The following is a 16,127-nucleotide window of genomic DNA, read 5'->3' as shown; positions in this document are numbered from 1 at the left end:
AAGGACAGACAGAGGCAACATAGAGGCTAAGGTAGAAAGCATGGTACAAAAACATAGGGGTAGATTTATCAATGTGCGGGCGGACATGATCCGCTGTAGAGGATCATATCCGCCGCACATCGATAAATGCTGAAAGCATACACTATCGGCATTCATCATTGCACAAGCATTTCTAGTGAAATGCTTGTGCAATGCCGCCCCTGCACATTTGCGGCCAATCGTCCGCTAGCAGGGGATGTCAATCAACCTGATCGCATACAATTGGGCGGATTGCTGTCCGCCACCTCAGAGATGGCGGACGAGTTAAGGAGCAGCAGTTTTAAGGCTTGCGCAGAATTAGCAGCATTCAGGTCTTGATAAATCAGCCCCATAATCTGCTCCTGTAGACTGGTAGACATTAGTAAGAAGTTGAGTGGACATTAAAATCAATTTTAAGATCTGCATAAATTATAAATATTATAAAAACATATAAAACTTTTGTTTTGTTAGCAAAGATTGCATTGTTTTGCAATCCAGGGATACACCCCTTGAAAAGAATCTTGAGTATTATTTATCTTTATCTCTAGGGGAAAATATTATTAGTGTTGTGTTCTGGAAACGGCATATTTCTTAAATATAATAAATACTGAAGAATATCTACATCTGATGGACTTTAGGACCTATAGCCTACAGAATTCTGGAGTGTCAAGAGCAGATGATAGGGGTTCATGTGTGTATTGCTGATCTTCTGTTGTGTAAACTGCTGATCCATTACTCAAGTTCAAAATGATTAAAATATCTCTTAATTATCCAGTTATCTAATTATCTTTTAATAAGAATACTAGATTATATATAAGTGTGTGCATGTCTGTGTGAATCTGGTCATTTATCCTGCAGTGCTCAGAAGACAAAGGAATATTTAGGTTTTGTCCCAGTACATCCATTTAATGCAGTAGTACAAGTTAATATAAAAGATACAATTCTCAGATGACTGGCTTTGTAGTAATATATCATATTCTTGTACTTAATAAAATAAATAGTGAGCTATAATATAATGATTTCAGACATGACACATATGGTGTAATGCAGAAGTCTAGCTGTTATAAACACACACATACACATATATACATGTAGTACTACATTACCTAGCTACCTAACTGCAGTGCTGATTTTTACCACTTGATGGCGTATTTGATATTACACTATCAAACAGACTGGTACAAATAGCTTACTGTACAATATAGATGGATAAAGATTTTTTTTATTTTTTTTTACATCAGACTTATAGAATGGATCTCCTCTTAGCAATAGGGACTATGGGAAAACTGTATTTAAATCTCAGTATTCAAATGATCCTTTCAATATGCAGGGGAAGTTAAAGGGAAACTCAGCATGAAACAGCAATTAAGCACTGTGCTGTAGCAGAAGACATAAAAACATTTATCACCGTCATTTAGAAGGTTTTGGAAATTAAGATCAGTTCAGGGATACACCTGTTGTAAAGTCTAGCGGAGTCTGTGTTCTTGATCTTTTTTGTGGCTGATTACTGACAGCTGTATATAGTTTATACTATGATATATAGAGTATATATATATATATATATATATATATATATATATATATATATATATATATATATATATATATATATATATATATATATATACAGTGGATATAAAAAGTCTACACACCCCTGTTAAAATGTCAGGTTTATGTGATGTAAAAAATTAGACAAAGATTAATCATTTCAGAACTTTTTCCACCTTTAATGTAACCTATAAACTGTACAACTCAATTGAAAAACAAACTGAAATCTTTTAGGTAAAGGGAAATAAAAATAAAAAACTAAAATAATATGGTTGCATAAGTGTGAACACCCTTTTATAATTGGGGATGTAGCTGTGTTCAAAATTAAGCAATCACATTCAAAACCATGTTAAATAGGAGTCAGTACACACCTGTCATCATTTAAAGTGCCTCTGATTAACCCCAAATAAAGTTCAGCTGTTCTAGTTGGTCTTTCCTGACATTTTGTTAGTCGCATCCTACACCAAAAGCCATGGTCCGCACAGAGCTTCTAAAGCATCAGAGGGATCTCATTGTTAAAAGGTATCAGTCAGGAGAAGAGTACAAAATAATTTCCAAGGCATTAGAAATACCATGGAACACAGTGAAGACAGTCATCATCAAGTGAAGAAAATATGGCACAACAGTGACATTACCAAGAACTGGATGTCCCTCCAAAATTGATGAAAAGACGAGAAGAAAACTGATCTGGGAGGCTACCAAGAGGCCTACAGCAACATTAAAGGAGCTGCAGGAATATCTGGCAAGTACAGGCTGTGTGGTACATGTGACAACAATCGCCCGTATTCTTCATATGTCTGGGCTATGGGGTAGAGTGGCAAGACGGAAGCCTTTTCTTACAAAAAAAAAATCCAAGCCCGGCTAAATTTTGCAAAAACACATCTGAAGTTTCCCAAAAGCATGTTGCAAAAGGTGTTCTGGTCTGATGAAACCAAAGTTGAACTTTTTGGTTAAAGATATGTTTGGCGCAAAAACAACACTGCATATCACCAAAAGAACACCATACCCACAGTGAAGCATGGTGGTGTCAGTTTTGGGGCTGTTTTTCTTCAGCTGGAACTGGGGCCTTAGTCAAGGTAGAGGGAATAATGAACAGTTCCAAATACCAGACAATATTGGCACAAAACCTTCAGGCTTCTGCTAGAAAGCTGAACATAAAGAGGAACTTCATCTTTCAGCATGACAACGACCCAAAGCATACATCCAAATCAACAAAGGAATGGCTTCACCAGAAGGAGATTAAAGTTTTGGGATGGCCCAGCCAGAGCCCAGACCTGAATCCAATTCAAAATCTGTGGGGTGATCTGAAGAGGGCTGTGCACAGGAGATGCCCTCGCATTCTGACAGATTTAGAGTGATTTTGCAAAGAAGAGTGGGCAAATCTTGTCAAGTCAAGATGTGCCATGCTGAAAAACCAAAAAGACTGAGTGCTGTAATAAAATCAAAAGGTGCTTCAATAAAGTATTAGTTTAAGGGTGTTCACACTTATGCAACCATATTATTTTAGTTTTTTATTTTTATTTCCCTTTACCTAAAAGATTTCAGTTTGTTTTTCAATTGAGTTGTACAGTTTGTAGGTCACATTAAAGGTGGAAAAAGTTCTGAAATGATTTATCTTTGTCTCATTTTTTTACATCACAGAAACCTGACATTTTAACAGGGGTGTGTAGACTTTTTATATCATATATATATATATATATATATATATATATATATATATATATATATATATATATATATATACATACATACTATAGTGTAGAATGTTCTTAAAGAAACTAGACATTTTTCATCTGATTATAGGTTCGCTTAGTGCATAAATTAAGACTGGCAACATTGTCAATTATTAAAAAATGAGAAACAAGACCTTACAGTATTTTAATTCTTAAAGGGACACTGAACCCAATTTTGTTTCTTTCATGATTCAGATAGAGCATGCAATTTTAAGCAACTTTCTAATTTACTCCTATTATAATTTTTTCTTCGTTCTCTTGCTATCTTTATTTGAAAAAGAAGGCATCTAAGCTATTTTTTAGTTCAGAACCATGGATAGCACTTGTTTATTGGTCGGTTAAATTAAAGGGACAGTACACTGTAAAATAGTTTTTCCATAAATGTATTTTAAATGACTTGTTATACCAACTGCAGAGTATAAAATATTTGAGAAATTGCATTTTCGGGTTTATTTGTGTATCTTAAGTAGCTGGTTTTGTGCATTGAAACCACAGCCTATTACAATGGGTTGAGCTTCAGGTAATATCAGATCTCATTATGTTATCACTTTTATGTACACACACTTGCTTCCTTATCTTATATTTGTCTGGAACACCAAAGCTCAATACATAGAGAGAACAATGGAAAATTATAATTTTATTACTTAACTATCCTGCATCACACTGGGACTGTAATCTCTTCTGCTGGCTGTGTTTATTTAGGCTCGTCAATAGCATATACGCCAGTATCAAAACTTTCAGTATAGGTTGGGAAACCACAAGCTAAATCAGCTATTTCAAATGCTGAAATATGAGTAAAGGAGCTACTTGCAACCAATTTAATACACTCTAGCAGGTAAAAAGGATCATTGGGAATAATTTAAAGGGGAGAAAGTTTTTGGGTGAACTGTCCCTTTAATCCACCAATCAGCAAGAACAACCCAGGTTGTTCACCAAAAATGGGCCGGCATCTAAACTTACATTCTTGCTTTTCAAATAAAGATACCAAGAGAATGAAGATAATGTGATAATAGGAGTAAATTAGAAAGTTGCTTAAAATTGCATGCTCTATCTGAATCACGAAAGAAAAAATTTGGGTTCAGTGTCCCTTTAAGAGATCAAAAATAGAGTATTTTATTGTTAATCTAAAATGCCCTTTTTAATAGTATAAATAGCTATAAAACATATCAAATGTAATGACTGCGTTTGTTGTTACCTCTAGATATCTGATCAGCGCCTGGTATTCTGCGTTCAGCTCGCCGGCCTTCTGTTTATGGATTGGATTTGATTGGGCTATAGATTTCAGCTCTTTGATGTGAGGTTCCAATTTCAGCAAATCCTCCTGCAGCATCTGTAGGATAATTATAGGGTGTCTGATAAAGAACTGCCTGCCCCTACTATAGTGTATAGGAGTGATGATAACCACATAATTTGTCCCTCTATCCTAAGAGGGGCAAAATGCTATCTTTAACCATTTTGTGCCTAGAAAAGTGTGAAATAATGTAAAATGGGAGTGGTGGGTAAATGCACATTTATTGCGGTTTAAACGGAAGTGCTTCCCCTTTACCTCTATGCTGTCCTCAGGTGCATAAAAGAAAAAACATGGTTACAAAAAGAGAAGCTATATATCTTTTACTGAAACCATTTCAAACAGCTTTCCAATTTACTTCTATTATCAGTTTTACTTTGTTCTCTTGATATCCTTTATGGAAGAGCATACCTAAGTAGGCGCAGGAGTGTGCATGTGTCCTGAGCAATATATGGCAGTAGGTTTGTAACAATGATTTTAACAATGACTATTGAGCACTATAGGGTATCAGTGCCTGCAACACATTGGTATAAATACAGTGGTAAGCAGTGCTGCCATACAGTGGTTAAGAAATGAGCACACTCCTGAGCCTATCTAGGTATGATCTTCAAAAAGTAGATTTGATAAGAGTAAATCATAACGGGCCAGATTACAAGTTGAGCACAAAATATTGCTTCCGCAAAAGCGATATTTGCGCTCAACTGAGTAATACCAGTGCACGCCAATGTGCGCTTGTATTACAAGTTAGGTGCAATGCAAACGCGGCCTTATGCTCGCCTTGCATGGAAGCATTGCGCTTACATGAGCGCACTTCCATAGGCACCACAGGGAGCCTTGTTTTCATGCCGTCAGACACGGCATGAGAACTAGCGCAGCAAAGCATGTAAATCGCGCAGCGATGGGCAGCAATTTTAAATATATATGTATATGAATATGTATATATTAACACATAAATATATATGTATATAAGCATATACATATATATTTACAGGGAACACACAGTTCCTATAGACCGCAATGTAAAGGTATTTTCCAGTGCCATTTTTTTCTTCTAACACCCCACACCCGCCACATTTAACCCCTAAAAAATGCCTAGTGCAGTACTTTTTCATAAAAAACTAAAAGACCCTTTATATTTTGGGCACTTTTGGAGCACTTTTCTGAGCGATAATTTCTACCGTGATCTTGCAGTAGCAATAACCAGCAAATTGTAATGGTTGGTTATATATTGCACGCCCACAAATGGGTGAATTTGCCAATTTACGGGCATGGGATAAATTAGCGCTCCACTTATAAGCTTAACCTGGCCCAAAGTTGTTTAAAATGACATCCTCTATCTGAATCATAAAAGATTTAGTTTTAGTTTTAAATAAAGAATATTTGTCTTCATGTAAAAAATATATTTATTTTTTTTCTGTTCTGGGATGGCAACGAGACCCAGAAAAGCATTAATATGAAATAACAAAAAGCAAATATCTGTACATGTCTACAAAGGGTTAATGGTTGGATGTGCATAATAATGTTTCTTGGTGATTTTATTTTAGACATATAGCAATTTAACCCTTTAACATTTAAAGGGATATGAAACGCAAACATTTTCTTTTGTGATTCTGACAGAGCGTACAATTTTAGTTTCCAATTGACTTCTAGTGTCAAATTTGATAATAGAATTAAAAACTTAATAAAAATGCATTTTCTACCTAAATCATAAATGAAAATATTTTTCCTATCAAAATATCAAAGAAAATGTGATAATAGAAATAAAACAGAAAAGTTGTTTAAAATTGTATCCTCGATCTGAACCATGAATGAAACATTTTGCGTTTCATATCCCTTTAAAGGGACAGTCTACACCAGAATGTTTATTGTATAAAAAGATAGATAATCCCTTTATTACCCATTCCCCAGTTTTGTATAACCAGCACTGTTATATTAATATATGTTTTACCTCTGTGATTATCTTGTATTTAAGGCTCTGCAAATGCCCCCTTATTTCAGTTATTTTGACAGACATCCATTTTAGCCAACCAGAGCTCACCTGAACTCCATGTGCGTGAGCACAGTGTTATCTATATGACACACATGAACTAACACCCTCTAGTGGTGAAAACTGTAAAAATGCCCTGAGAGAAGAGGCGGCCTTCAATGGCTTAGAAATTAGCATATGAACCTCCTAGGTTTAGCTTTCAACTAAGAATACCAAGAGAACAAAGCAAAATTGGTGATAAAAGTAAATTGGAAAATTGTCTAATATGACATTCTCTATCTGAATCATGAAAGTTTATTTTGGACTAGACTGCCCTTTAAAAGTCTCACAGGGAGCATGCTCCATATCAGTTGAAAAGCTTCAAAATACACCTCTAACGTATATGGGGATTTTTGCAGATAAGGGATTTAAAAAGGTTTTCACTTAACAGAATATGCTGCAAGGTTTCAGCCTTCTCTTTGCACTTCATGTCTTTTTTTCTGCCTCAAGGAAAATCAGCTCATGTCAATAAGAATTACCTGAAACCTTTTCAGTTGTGTCTCTTTCCCCACCAAGTCTGGCTGTAATTCATTTTCATCCGCTGCTTTATTTCTGATGTTTGATACCTTCTTCTGCAAAAGCTCAAAAGCAGCATCAAACTTTTTACTCTGAATAGCCATGTTCTGTGTAAAAAATGAGATCATAAAGATTGTTAAAAGGATTTATAAAATTGTTACAGAAAAAATAAATCAAAGTGATTATCTCTTAAAGGGATAGTCTAGTCAAAATTAAACTTTCATGATTCAGATAGAGCACTGGTTTTCAAACCTGTCCTCCCTAACAGGCCACATTATGTGGGTATCTGAATTAAAGCACAGGTGAAATAATCAGCTGATTAGTAACCATGGTTATTTTACCTGCTCTTATTCAAGATAATCCAGAAAACCTGGCCTGTTGGGGAGGCCTGAGGACAGAGTTGAAAACCAGTGAGACAGAGCATGCGATTTTAGGCAACTTTCTCATTTTCTCATATTATCATTTTTTCTTCATTCTCTTGGTATCTTTATTTGAATGTAAGCTTAGGAGCCAGCCCATTTTTGGTTCACCAATCAGAAAGTGCTACCCAGGTACTGAACCAAAAATGGGCCGGCTCCTATGCTTACATTCTTGCTTTTTCAAATAAAGATAGGAAGAGAAAGAAGAAAAATTGATAATAGGAGTAAATTAGAAAGCTGCTTAAAATTGCCTGCTCTGTCTGAATCATGAAAGTTTAATTTTGACTATAATATCCCTTTAATCTAGCGATGACTGTCAGGTGATTGGAATTTTGTCAATCAAAAAACGAAATGGAGCTGTAATCAAGTTTGAATGACTTCCACTGTCATGAATATCAGCATTACAAACACACCTTACTAACAAATGAATGAAAATTAGCCCTTTCCGCCGTTAGGACGTTCCATGCCATCCTAACTGCGCGGGGCTTTAGTGTCATTAGAACGGCATGAAACGTCCTAGCCATTTGGCAGTACTGAAGTCAAAGGCGCTTTCTGAATGGGATCGCGGCCTGGAGGGCGTGCCTAGCGTCATGGGCACTCCCACCTGTCTCAATCCCTTTATTGAAATCACGTGATTGCATGAACGATCGCGTGATTTCAATTTGTTTACATCAGAACTTTGTTCCGTTGTAGACAAATTACTCCCGCCAGGAAAGGGTTAAAAAACAAAAAACGACCACTCTACCATATGCGCAAAAAAAAAAATACAGTTGTCAAGAAATAAAATCAAAATTAAAACAAGATTACGATGTCAGCTTTGAAATAGCAAGACTAAACCATAAGATGAAAATCTTCACAGAGATACAGTGTTTTGCCAGCATGGTGGCATTATGAAGTAGCCAGGTGGGGGCAGTGTAGTACCTTGCAATAGTTTAACATTTTCTGTTCTTTTTAAATGTTACTTCAAGGGACATGAAACCCAAAATGTTTTCTTTCATGATTTAGAAATAACACACAATTTTAAACAACTTTCCAATTTACTTCAATGATTTAATTTGCTTCATTCTCTTGATATCCTTTGCTAAAAAGCATATCTAGATAGGCTCAGTAGCTGCTGATTGGTGGCTGCACATAGATGCCTTGAGTGATTGGCTCCCCCATGTGCATTGCCATTTCTTCAACAAGGGATATCTAAAGAATGAAGCACATTAGATAATAGAAGTAAATTAAAATGTTTAAAATTGTATTCTCTATCTGAATCATGAAAGAAAATCTTGGGTTTATTTCCCTTTAAGCTATCCAAAGCAATGCTTGAAAAACCTTGCTGGGAATGCCCACGGCCAACCTCTTTTCGCGTCTGCAAAGTTTCTGTTCTATTCAGCGAGACTACCTTACCCTAATAAAACAAATGTCAACATTTATAATTAAAAGCATTTACATAACCTGTTTCCTAAGTGTTGCGTTTGTAATTATTGCTTTTCAGCATAGGTCCCGGTTTGTGTTTGACTTTATGTATTGGGGCGCTTAAAGGGACAGTATATAAAATGTTCAGTTACGCGTAATGACACAACTTCAATATATTTTCATGATTTATTTTGCCCCCTTTTAATGTAATGTAGCTCTGAAAATTCAGGACTTGAAATGCTCCTGCTGACTTCTCAAGGCTAACGCTTTGTACAAATCTGTCTCTAATCAGCTTTATCAACAACCATAAAACAATGCACTGTATACTCGCTTTATGACAGTAGCTACCCTTACTATCTGTGCACTAAAGCCATGACTGGCTCCTCCAAATAAGGTCAATGCTGGCTGGATTTTGCTTATTGAAAATAACTGCAGTAAAAAGGATGTTAAATTGTTTTAAAAATGTTTAGACAGAAATGTGTTGTAATCACCAAAAAAACACCAGAAAATATTCATTTTGAATATAATCTACCCTTAAAGGGGCAGTCTATCTCATCTAATCCATCTTCGGGATCCTGAAAATATTTCTATATTTACTTTTGCAGTTCTTAAAAACTGTTATAAACTTACAAATGCAGACTTTTACGCATATTTACAAGTTCGGCATTGGTATAATGTTATCATTCAAAATCATACTAGAGAGTGGACCCACTCTGGTATAAGAATGGGTCTCGCTCTGTATAAGCTAGGAAAACATTCTAGTAGCTTTTGGTATAGGATGGTGTTAGCGGCAATGGGGGAACGTAATTTAGCGGATATCTGTGCTAAATGGTCACGTGATATTCAAGCATTGGATATTGGTATGGTGAAATCTAGTATACTTGCGGTTGAGCGGGCTACCCTTTCTGCGGCATGGCGTGAATCACACTTTAAAATTTTAAACCGTGTATATACTCCTCCTGCAAGCTTGAATAGATGGTTTGGTAACTCATTAAATACATGTCCACGTTGTTGCTCTTATGGGGCCGACCTGGTCCACATGTTTTGGAGCTGCCCGAAAGTACTGCAGTTCTGGCGCCGTGTGCAATACTGGTTGAATAGGATACTAGCTTCTCAACTAGTACTTCAACTACAGGAAATATTTTTCTTGGTAGAACCGTCTGACTATGCAGATAATGTTGTCTCTGTTAACACAGCAATTCTGGGAGCCAGATACCTAATTCTGAAAAATTGGAAGGCTAAACGAGCACCTACGATTAATAATTTAGCATATTTATTACATTCACAATATATAATAGAACAATTAGATAATGCTAATAATGGACCTAATCAACAACATAGATTTGCTAGTAAGTGGCTGGAGTTTATCAAAAGGTACAGAAATACTAACTAAAATTCAAGTTAGGGGTGATTATTTTCTTTTTTTTTTTTTCTTTTTCTTTTTTTTTTTCCTTGCGCTCGGCCCCCACCACCTCCTGAGATACCTGCCTTCTCTCTTTTTTAAATGTATCTATTGTTATAGACTCAAAGATATATATATATGTCTAGTATATATTATATTGTTAAAATACCAAAAATTAAGTTTTCTCCTTCTTTTTCTTTTTTTCATAGATACACTGAGAAATTGTTTTTGACTGTCATGTCCACTATTCTGATTATGTGTATTCTGATAAAATGAGGTTAACAAAGTTATTTCTATTGTACTAGAAAAGATGGTATATGTTTACTGTATGTAAGAGAACTGACATGATGTTTTTTTGTTTTTCTGTCTCTCGCTTTTCTGTTATGTTATAACAACCTCAATAAAAATTATAAAATTTAAAAAAAAAGGGGCAGTCTAGTCAAATTTAAACTTGCATGACTCAGATAGGGCATTTCAATTTAAACAACTTTCCTGTTTACTTTTACCATTAAATTTTCTTTGTTCTCTTGGTATTCTTTGTTGAAAGCTAAACCTAGATAGGTAGGCTACTAGGCTAATTTCTAAGCCCTTGCAGGCCACCTCTTATCTCAGTGCATTTTGACAGTGCTATGTCATGTGTGCCATATAGGTAGCATTGTGTTTATGCCTGTGGAGTCAGCTTTGATTGGCTATAATGCAAGTCTGTCAAACAGACTGATATAAGGGGGCAGTCTGCAGAGGCTTAGATACACAGAGGTTCAAAGTATATTAAAGGGACATTATACACCAACATTTTTGTCTGAAAGTGTTTTTCAGACAATAACTAAAGTGTCTAAAGTGTTTAACAGGATATTTTTATGTGTGTCAGTAATACAGTAAAATAATTATACAGTGTTTGTATATATTATTTTTAATTTTTAAGAGGCGTTTTTTTACATACCTTTCCAAACCCAAGCTGCTAGTTTGGAAAGCGATCGTCTACCCTAGCTTTCCCCTCCCTTCTCCCCCCTCCTCTAAGGCGCTCACTCCTGTGTTTTTGTACAATCTTATTGAGCTGCACTGCGCATGTGGGCATTCACAAAACAATGTCATCAGTAGTGTGAATTCACGAGCATGATAAAAGCTCGTTCACAGTGGAGCTTTACATATATATGTTTATATCATTTCTGATCCATGAGTGGTAAAATCCTTTAGTGGACCCTTCTAATTTATGCAAAGCAGTAGATAAGGTTTGATCAATCACCTGCCTTTTTTTATAGAAATTTGCCTACAGTTATAGTGGGGCAAAAAAGTATTTAGTCAGCCAGCAATTGTGCAAGTTCTCCCACTTAAGAAGATGAGAGAGGCCTGTAATTTTCATCATAGGTATACCTCAACTATGAGAGACAAAATGTGGAAACAAATCCAGACAATCACATTGTCTGATTTGGAAAGAGTTTATTTGCAAATTATGGTGGAAAATAAGTATTTGGTCAATATCAAAAGTTAATCTCAATACATTGTTATATATCCTTTGTTGGCAATGACAGAGGTCAAACATTTTCTGTAAGTCTTCACAAGGTTGTCACACACTGTTGCTGGTATGTTGGCCCATTCCTGAATGCAGATCTCCTCTAGAGCAGTGATGTTTTTGGGGTTGTCGCTGGGCAACACAGACTTTCAACTCCCTCCAAAGGTTTTCTATGGGGTTGAGATCTGGAGACTGGCTAGGCCACTCCAGGACCTTGAAATGCTTGTTATGAAGCCACTCCTTCGATGTCCGGGCGGTGTGTTTGGGATCATTGTCATGCTGAAAGACCCAGCCACGTTTCATCTTCAATGCCCTTGCTGATGGAAGGAGGTTTGCACTCAAAATCTCACGATACATGGCCCCATTCATGTACACGGATCAGTCGTCCTGTTCCCTTTGCACAGAAGCATGATGTTGCCACCCCCATGCTTCACAGTAGGTATGGTGTTCTTTGGTTGCAACTCAGTATTCTCTCTCCTCCAAACATGACGAGTTGTGTTTCTACCAAACAGTTCTACTTTGGTTTCATCTGACCATATGACATTCTCCCAATCCGCTTCTGGATCATCCAAATGCTCTCTAGCATACTTCAGATGGGCCCGGACATGTACTGGCTTAAGCAGGGGGACACGTCTGGGACTGCAGGATCTGAGTCCCTGCCGGCGTAGTGTGTTACTGATGGTAGCCTTTGTTATGTTGGTCCCAGCTCTCTGCAGGTCATTCACTAGGTCCTTCCTTGTGGTTCTGGGATGTTTGCTCACCGTTTTTGTGATCATTTTGACCCCACGGGGTGAGATCTTGCTTGGAGCCCCAGATTGAGGGAGATTATCAGTGGTCTTGTATGTCTTCCATTTTCTAATTATTGCTCCCACAGTTGATTTCTTCACACCAAGCTGCTTGCCTATTGCAGATTCAGTCTTCCCAGCCTGGTGCAGGTCTACAATTTTGTTTCTGGTGTCCTTCGACAGCTCTTTGGTCTTCACCATAGTGGAGTTTGGAGTGTGACTGTGTGAGGTTGTGGACAGGTGTCTTTTATACTGATAACAAGTTCAGGTGCCATTAATACAGGTAATGAGTGGAGGACAGAGGAGCCTCTTAAAGAAGAAGATACAGGTCTGTGAGAGCCAGAAATCTTGCTTGTTTGTAGGTGACCAAATACTTATTTTCCACCATAATATGCAAATAAATTCTTTCCAAATCAGACAATGTGATTGTCTGGATTTGTTTCCACATTTTGTCTCTCATAGTTGAGGTATACCTATGATGAAAATTACAGGCCTCTCATCTTTATAAGTGGGAGAACTTGCACAATTGGTGGCTGACTAAATACTTTTTTGCCCCACTGTATTTTGTGAAACGGTAAAAAAAATCATAGCACAGCACACAAGATGTGCACAGCTAGGAAAGTTATACATTATGTTGTAGAAGATGCCATTCCCAAGTTTGTTGGTTATTGCCACATGAAGAAAGATCCATAACTTACTACGGTATAACAGTCTGGCAGCGCATAATGGTCTTGTGAAATCAAGTGACACATCAGCTTACTGGGTATTACACAATGTAAGTATTATTCTTATTACTGCTAAAGTGGCCAAGCATCTATTTCAATGCAATTAAACCAGGATTAACCACTTGTTGATATCTTTTCATATTTTAACATACAGGTATACCCCGCTCATACAGCAGGTTAGGGTCTGGAGCCCCGCTGTAAAGTGAAAATCGCCTTAAAGTAAAACAAGGCAGTTTTAGCTTTCTTTTCACTTGCCAGTGCGTTTAAAAACGTGAAAACATGTTTGAACTAACATATATTAGGGGAGCAATAGTGCTACGTTTACTTTAACACTAGCACAGCACAGTATTCAATAAATACTGTACCTGTAAAATAGTGACAATTACTGTAGTAAAATTTGCCAGACTACAACACTGATACACAGATTGCACTGTAATGCTGTAAACAGAGTGAACTGTGCATAACGAAATGGTGCCAGTCACTTTTCTCGCAATCTCACAAAGATTAAAGCACTGTTTCAAAATCCTTGGAGGTTGAACTTCCACCACAAAGCACTGTATTAGCGAAGCGCTGTAAAGTGAAGCGCAGTAAAGTGAGGTATACCTGTATATAGTAAGCTTATATATGCTCTAATATAGCGATTGTTCGAACAGCGAGAATGCTGTATGTTATCCGCTAAGAGAGACAAACATGGACGGTAATAGACCACACCATCATAAACACCAAGTTTAATAAAATGCACATGTGCAAAACACGTCACGTGCACGAGCGAGCAGTGCACGACAGTACCGCCGCGTGCATAATTTACAAATGGGAGATTCATTGACAAATTTAAATATCTGACCTTATTGGATGAGAGGTGCTGGGTAGGCTCTAACCAACTGTGAGTTCGCTCTGCCCTTCTCTCAAGGCGGAGCATTATGCAGTCGAACACTGGATGAAACGGTTAGTTAAAGGGACACAGAACCCACATTTTTTATTTTGTGATTCAGATAGACCATGCAATTTTAAGTAGCTTTCTAATTTTCTCCTATTATCAAATTTTCTTCATTCTCTTGATATCTTTATTTGAAAAGCAAGAATGTAAGTTTAGATGCGGGCCCATTTTTGGTGAACAACCTGGGTTGTTCTTGCCGATTGTTGGATTTATTTAACCGACCAATAAAGCAGTGCTATCCAGGGTCTGAACCAAAAAATAGCTTTGATGCCTTCTTTTTCAAATAAAGATAGCAAGAGAACGAAGAAAAATTGATAATAGGAGTAAATTAGAAAGTTGCTTAAAATTGCATGCTCTATCTGAATCACGAAAGAAAAAAATTTGGGTTCAGTGTCCCTTTAAAATTGAATAATTATATTGAATTGCATAATATATTTCTATTAGGTTTTAACATATAAACTAAGTTAAAGTACATGTTTTGATTTAACATTTAAAAATGTTTCCTGCATAATGGCCCTTTAATAAAACCATAACTGGGAAATGGGCAATAAAGGCATTGTCTATATTTTTTACACAATAGAAATTCTGGAGTAGACTGTCTACTCTACTAATCTAGCTCTGTGTTTCACTATACAATAACACTTAAGGGACAGTCAAGTAAAAAAAAAATACTTTTATGATTTAAATAGGGCATGTAACTTTCCAATTTACTTTTATTACAAATTTTGCTTTGTTCACTTGGTATTCTTAGTTGAAAGCTAAAACCTAGGAGGTTCATATGCTAATTTCTTAGACCTTGAAGGCCACCTCTAATGAAATCTGAAAGCATTTTGACAGTTTTTCACCACTAGAGGGCGTTAGTTCATGTGTTTCATATAGATAACATTGAGCTCAGGCACGTGAAGCTCTTAGGAGTGAGCACTGATTGGCTAAAAATGCAAGTCTGTCAAAAGAACTGAAATAAGGGGGCACTTTGCAGAGGCTTAGATACAAAATAATTACATAGGTAAAATGTGTATTATTATAACTGTGTTGGTTATGCAAAACTGAGGAATGGGTAATAAAGGGATTATCTACCTTTTTAAACAACAAAAATTCTGGTGTTGACTGTCCCTTTAAGGATAGGCATTTTATTTATGGTCACTAAAACATCGTACAAGAGATATCTCACACTCACACTGATAAGATGCAGAAATTCAGCAATACTGAGGTCTAGGAAATAGGGAACGCTAAAAAATAGTTTAATTGCTAGATAAATTCTAAACACTCAATAAAGATTAATAAGGGGACGTAAAGCAAAAATATATGCTGGTGCCGAAGTCCAACTCCAGAATAAACTATAAAATCAAACAAACGAAAACAGACGACTTCCAAGCAACATTCATGTAATTTCATATTATTTAAATCAAGCCAAGAATTTCACTCAGACAATATTATAACCAGCATACAAAGAGAGAAGCGCTCTACCAGGAACGAACAACAGCTCAGTGGCTTGTTCTATGGCGATTTACCACCCGGAAGCAGCCTCTTTTAGACCAGTGTGCTTTTCACAGAAGAAAACTTTCCTGAAGTATATCAGTCTGATCCCGCCAAGTAAGGTCAGTCCAGCCCCGAAATACCAGGCAATTCTCCTCTGAACAAGGAACATGACAACCCCAGACGATCGTTTCGGCCTCCTATGGGCCTCGTCAGTGAGGTGCAGCCACATTCCTCTAAGCACACTGGGCAAGGAGTCCACGTCTGGTTTCCCCCATCACCCATAGGGAGACTTCCCCAGGGTCATAATAATTTGCATACAAAGAGAGAAGCGCTCTAC

The 16,127-nt window shown here is 36.8% G+C and overlaps 1 protein-coding gene across 1 annotated transcript in view; it reads right to left on the bottom strand.

Annotated features, from left to right (window-relative positions):
• SYNE3 (spectrin repeat containing nuclear envelope family member 3) overlaps window positions 1–16,127 on the bottom strand; it is a 256,474-nt gene that overhangs the window by 90,514 nt on the left and 149,833 nt on the right. The window contains exons 10-11 of the mRNA XM_053708894.1: window positions 7,093–7,236; window positions 4,495–4,629 (exon numbers count right to left, since the gene is read on the bottom strand). Of these exons, the coding sequence (XP_053564869.1) occupies window positions 4,495–4,629; window positions 7,093–7,236 (279 nt within the window). The remainder of the gene's footprint in view (window positions 1–4,494; window positions 4,630–7,092; window positions 7,237–16,127) is intronic.

This window comes from Bombina bombina, chromosome 1 (genome assembly GCF_027579735.1).
Source record: "Bombina bombina isolate aBomBom1 chromosome 1, aBomBom1.pri, whole genome shotgun sequence".
Classification (NCBI taxonomy): domain Eukaryota; kingdom Metazoa; phylum Chordata; class Amphibia; order Anura; family Bombinatoridae; genus Bombina; species Bombina bombina.
Note: the sequence above shows the minus strand (reverse complement) of the source record. Positions and strands in the feature narration are given on the sequence as shown.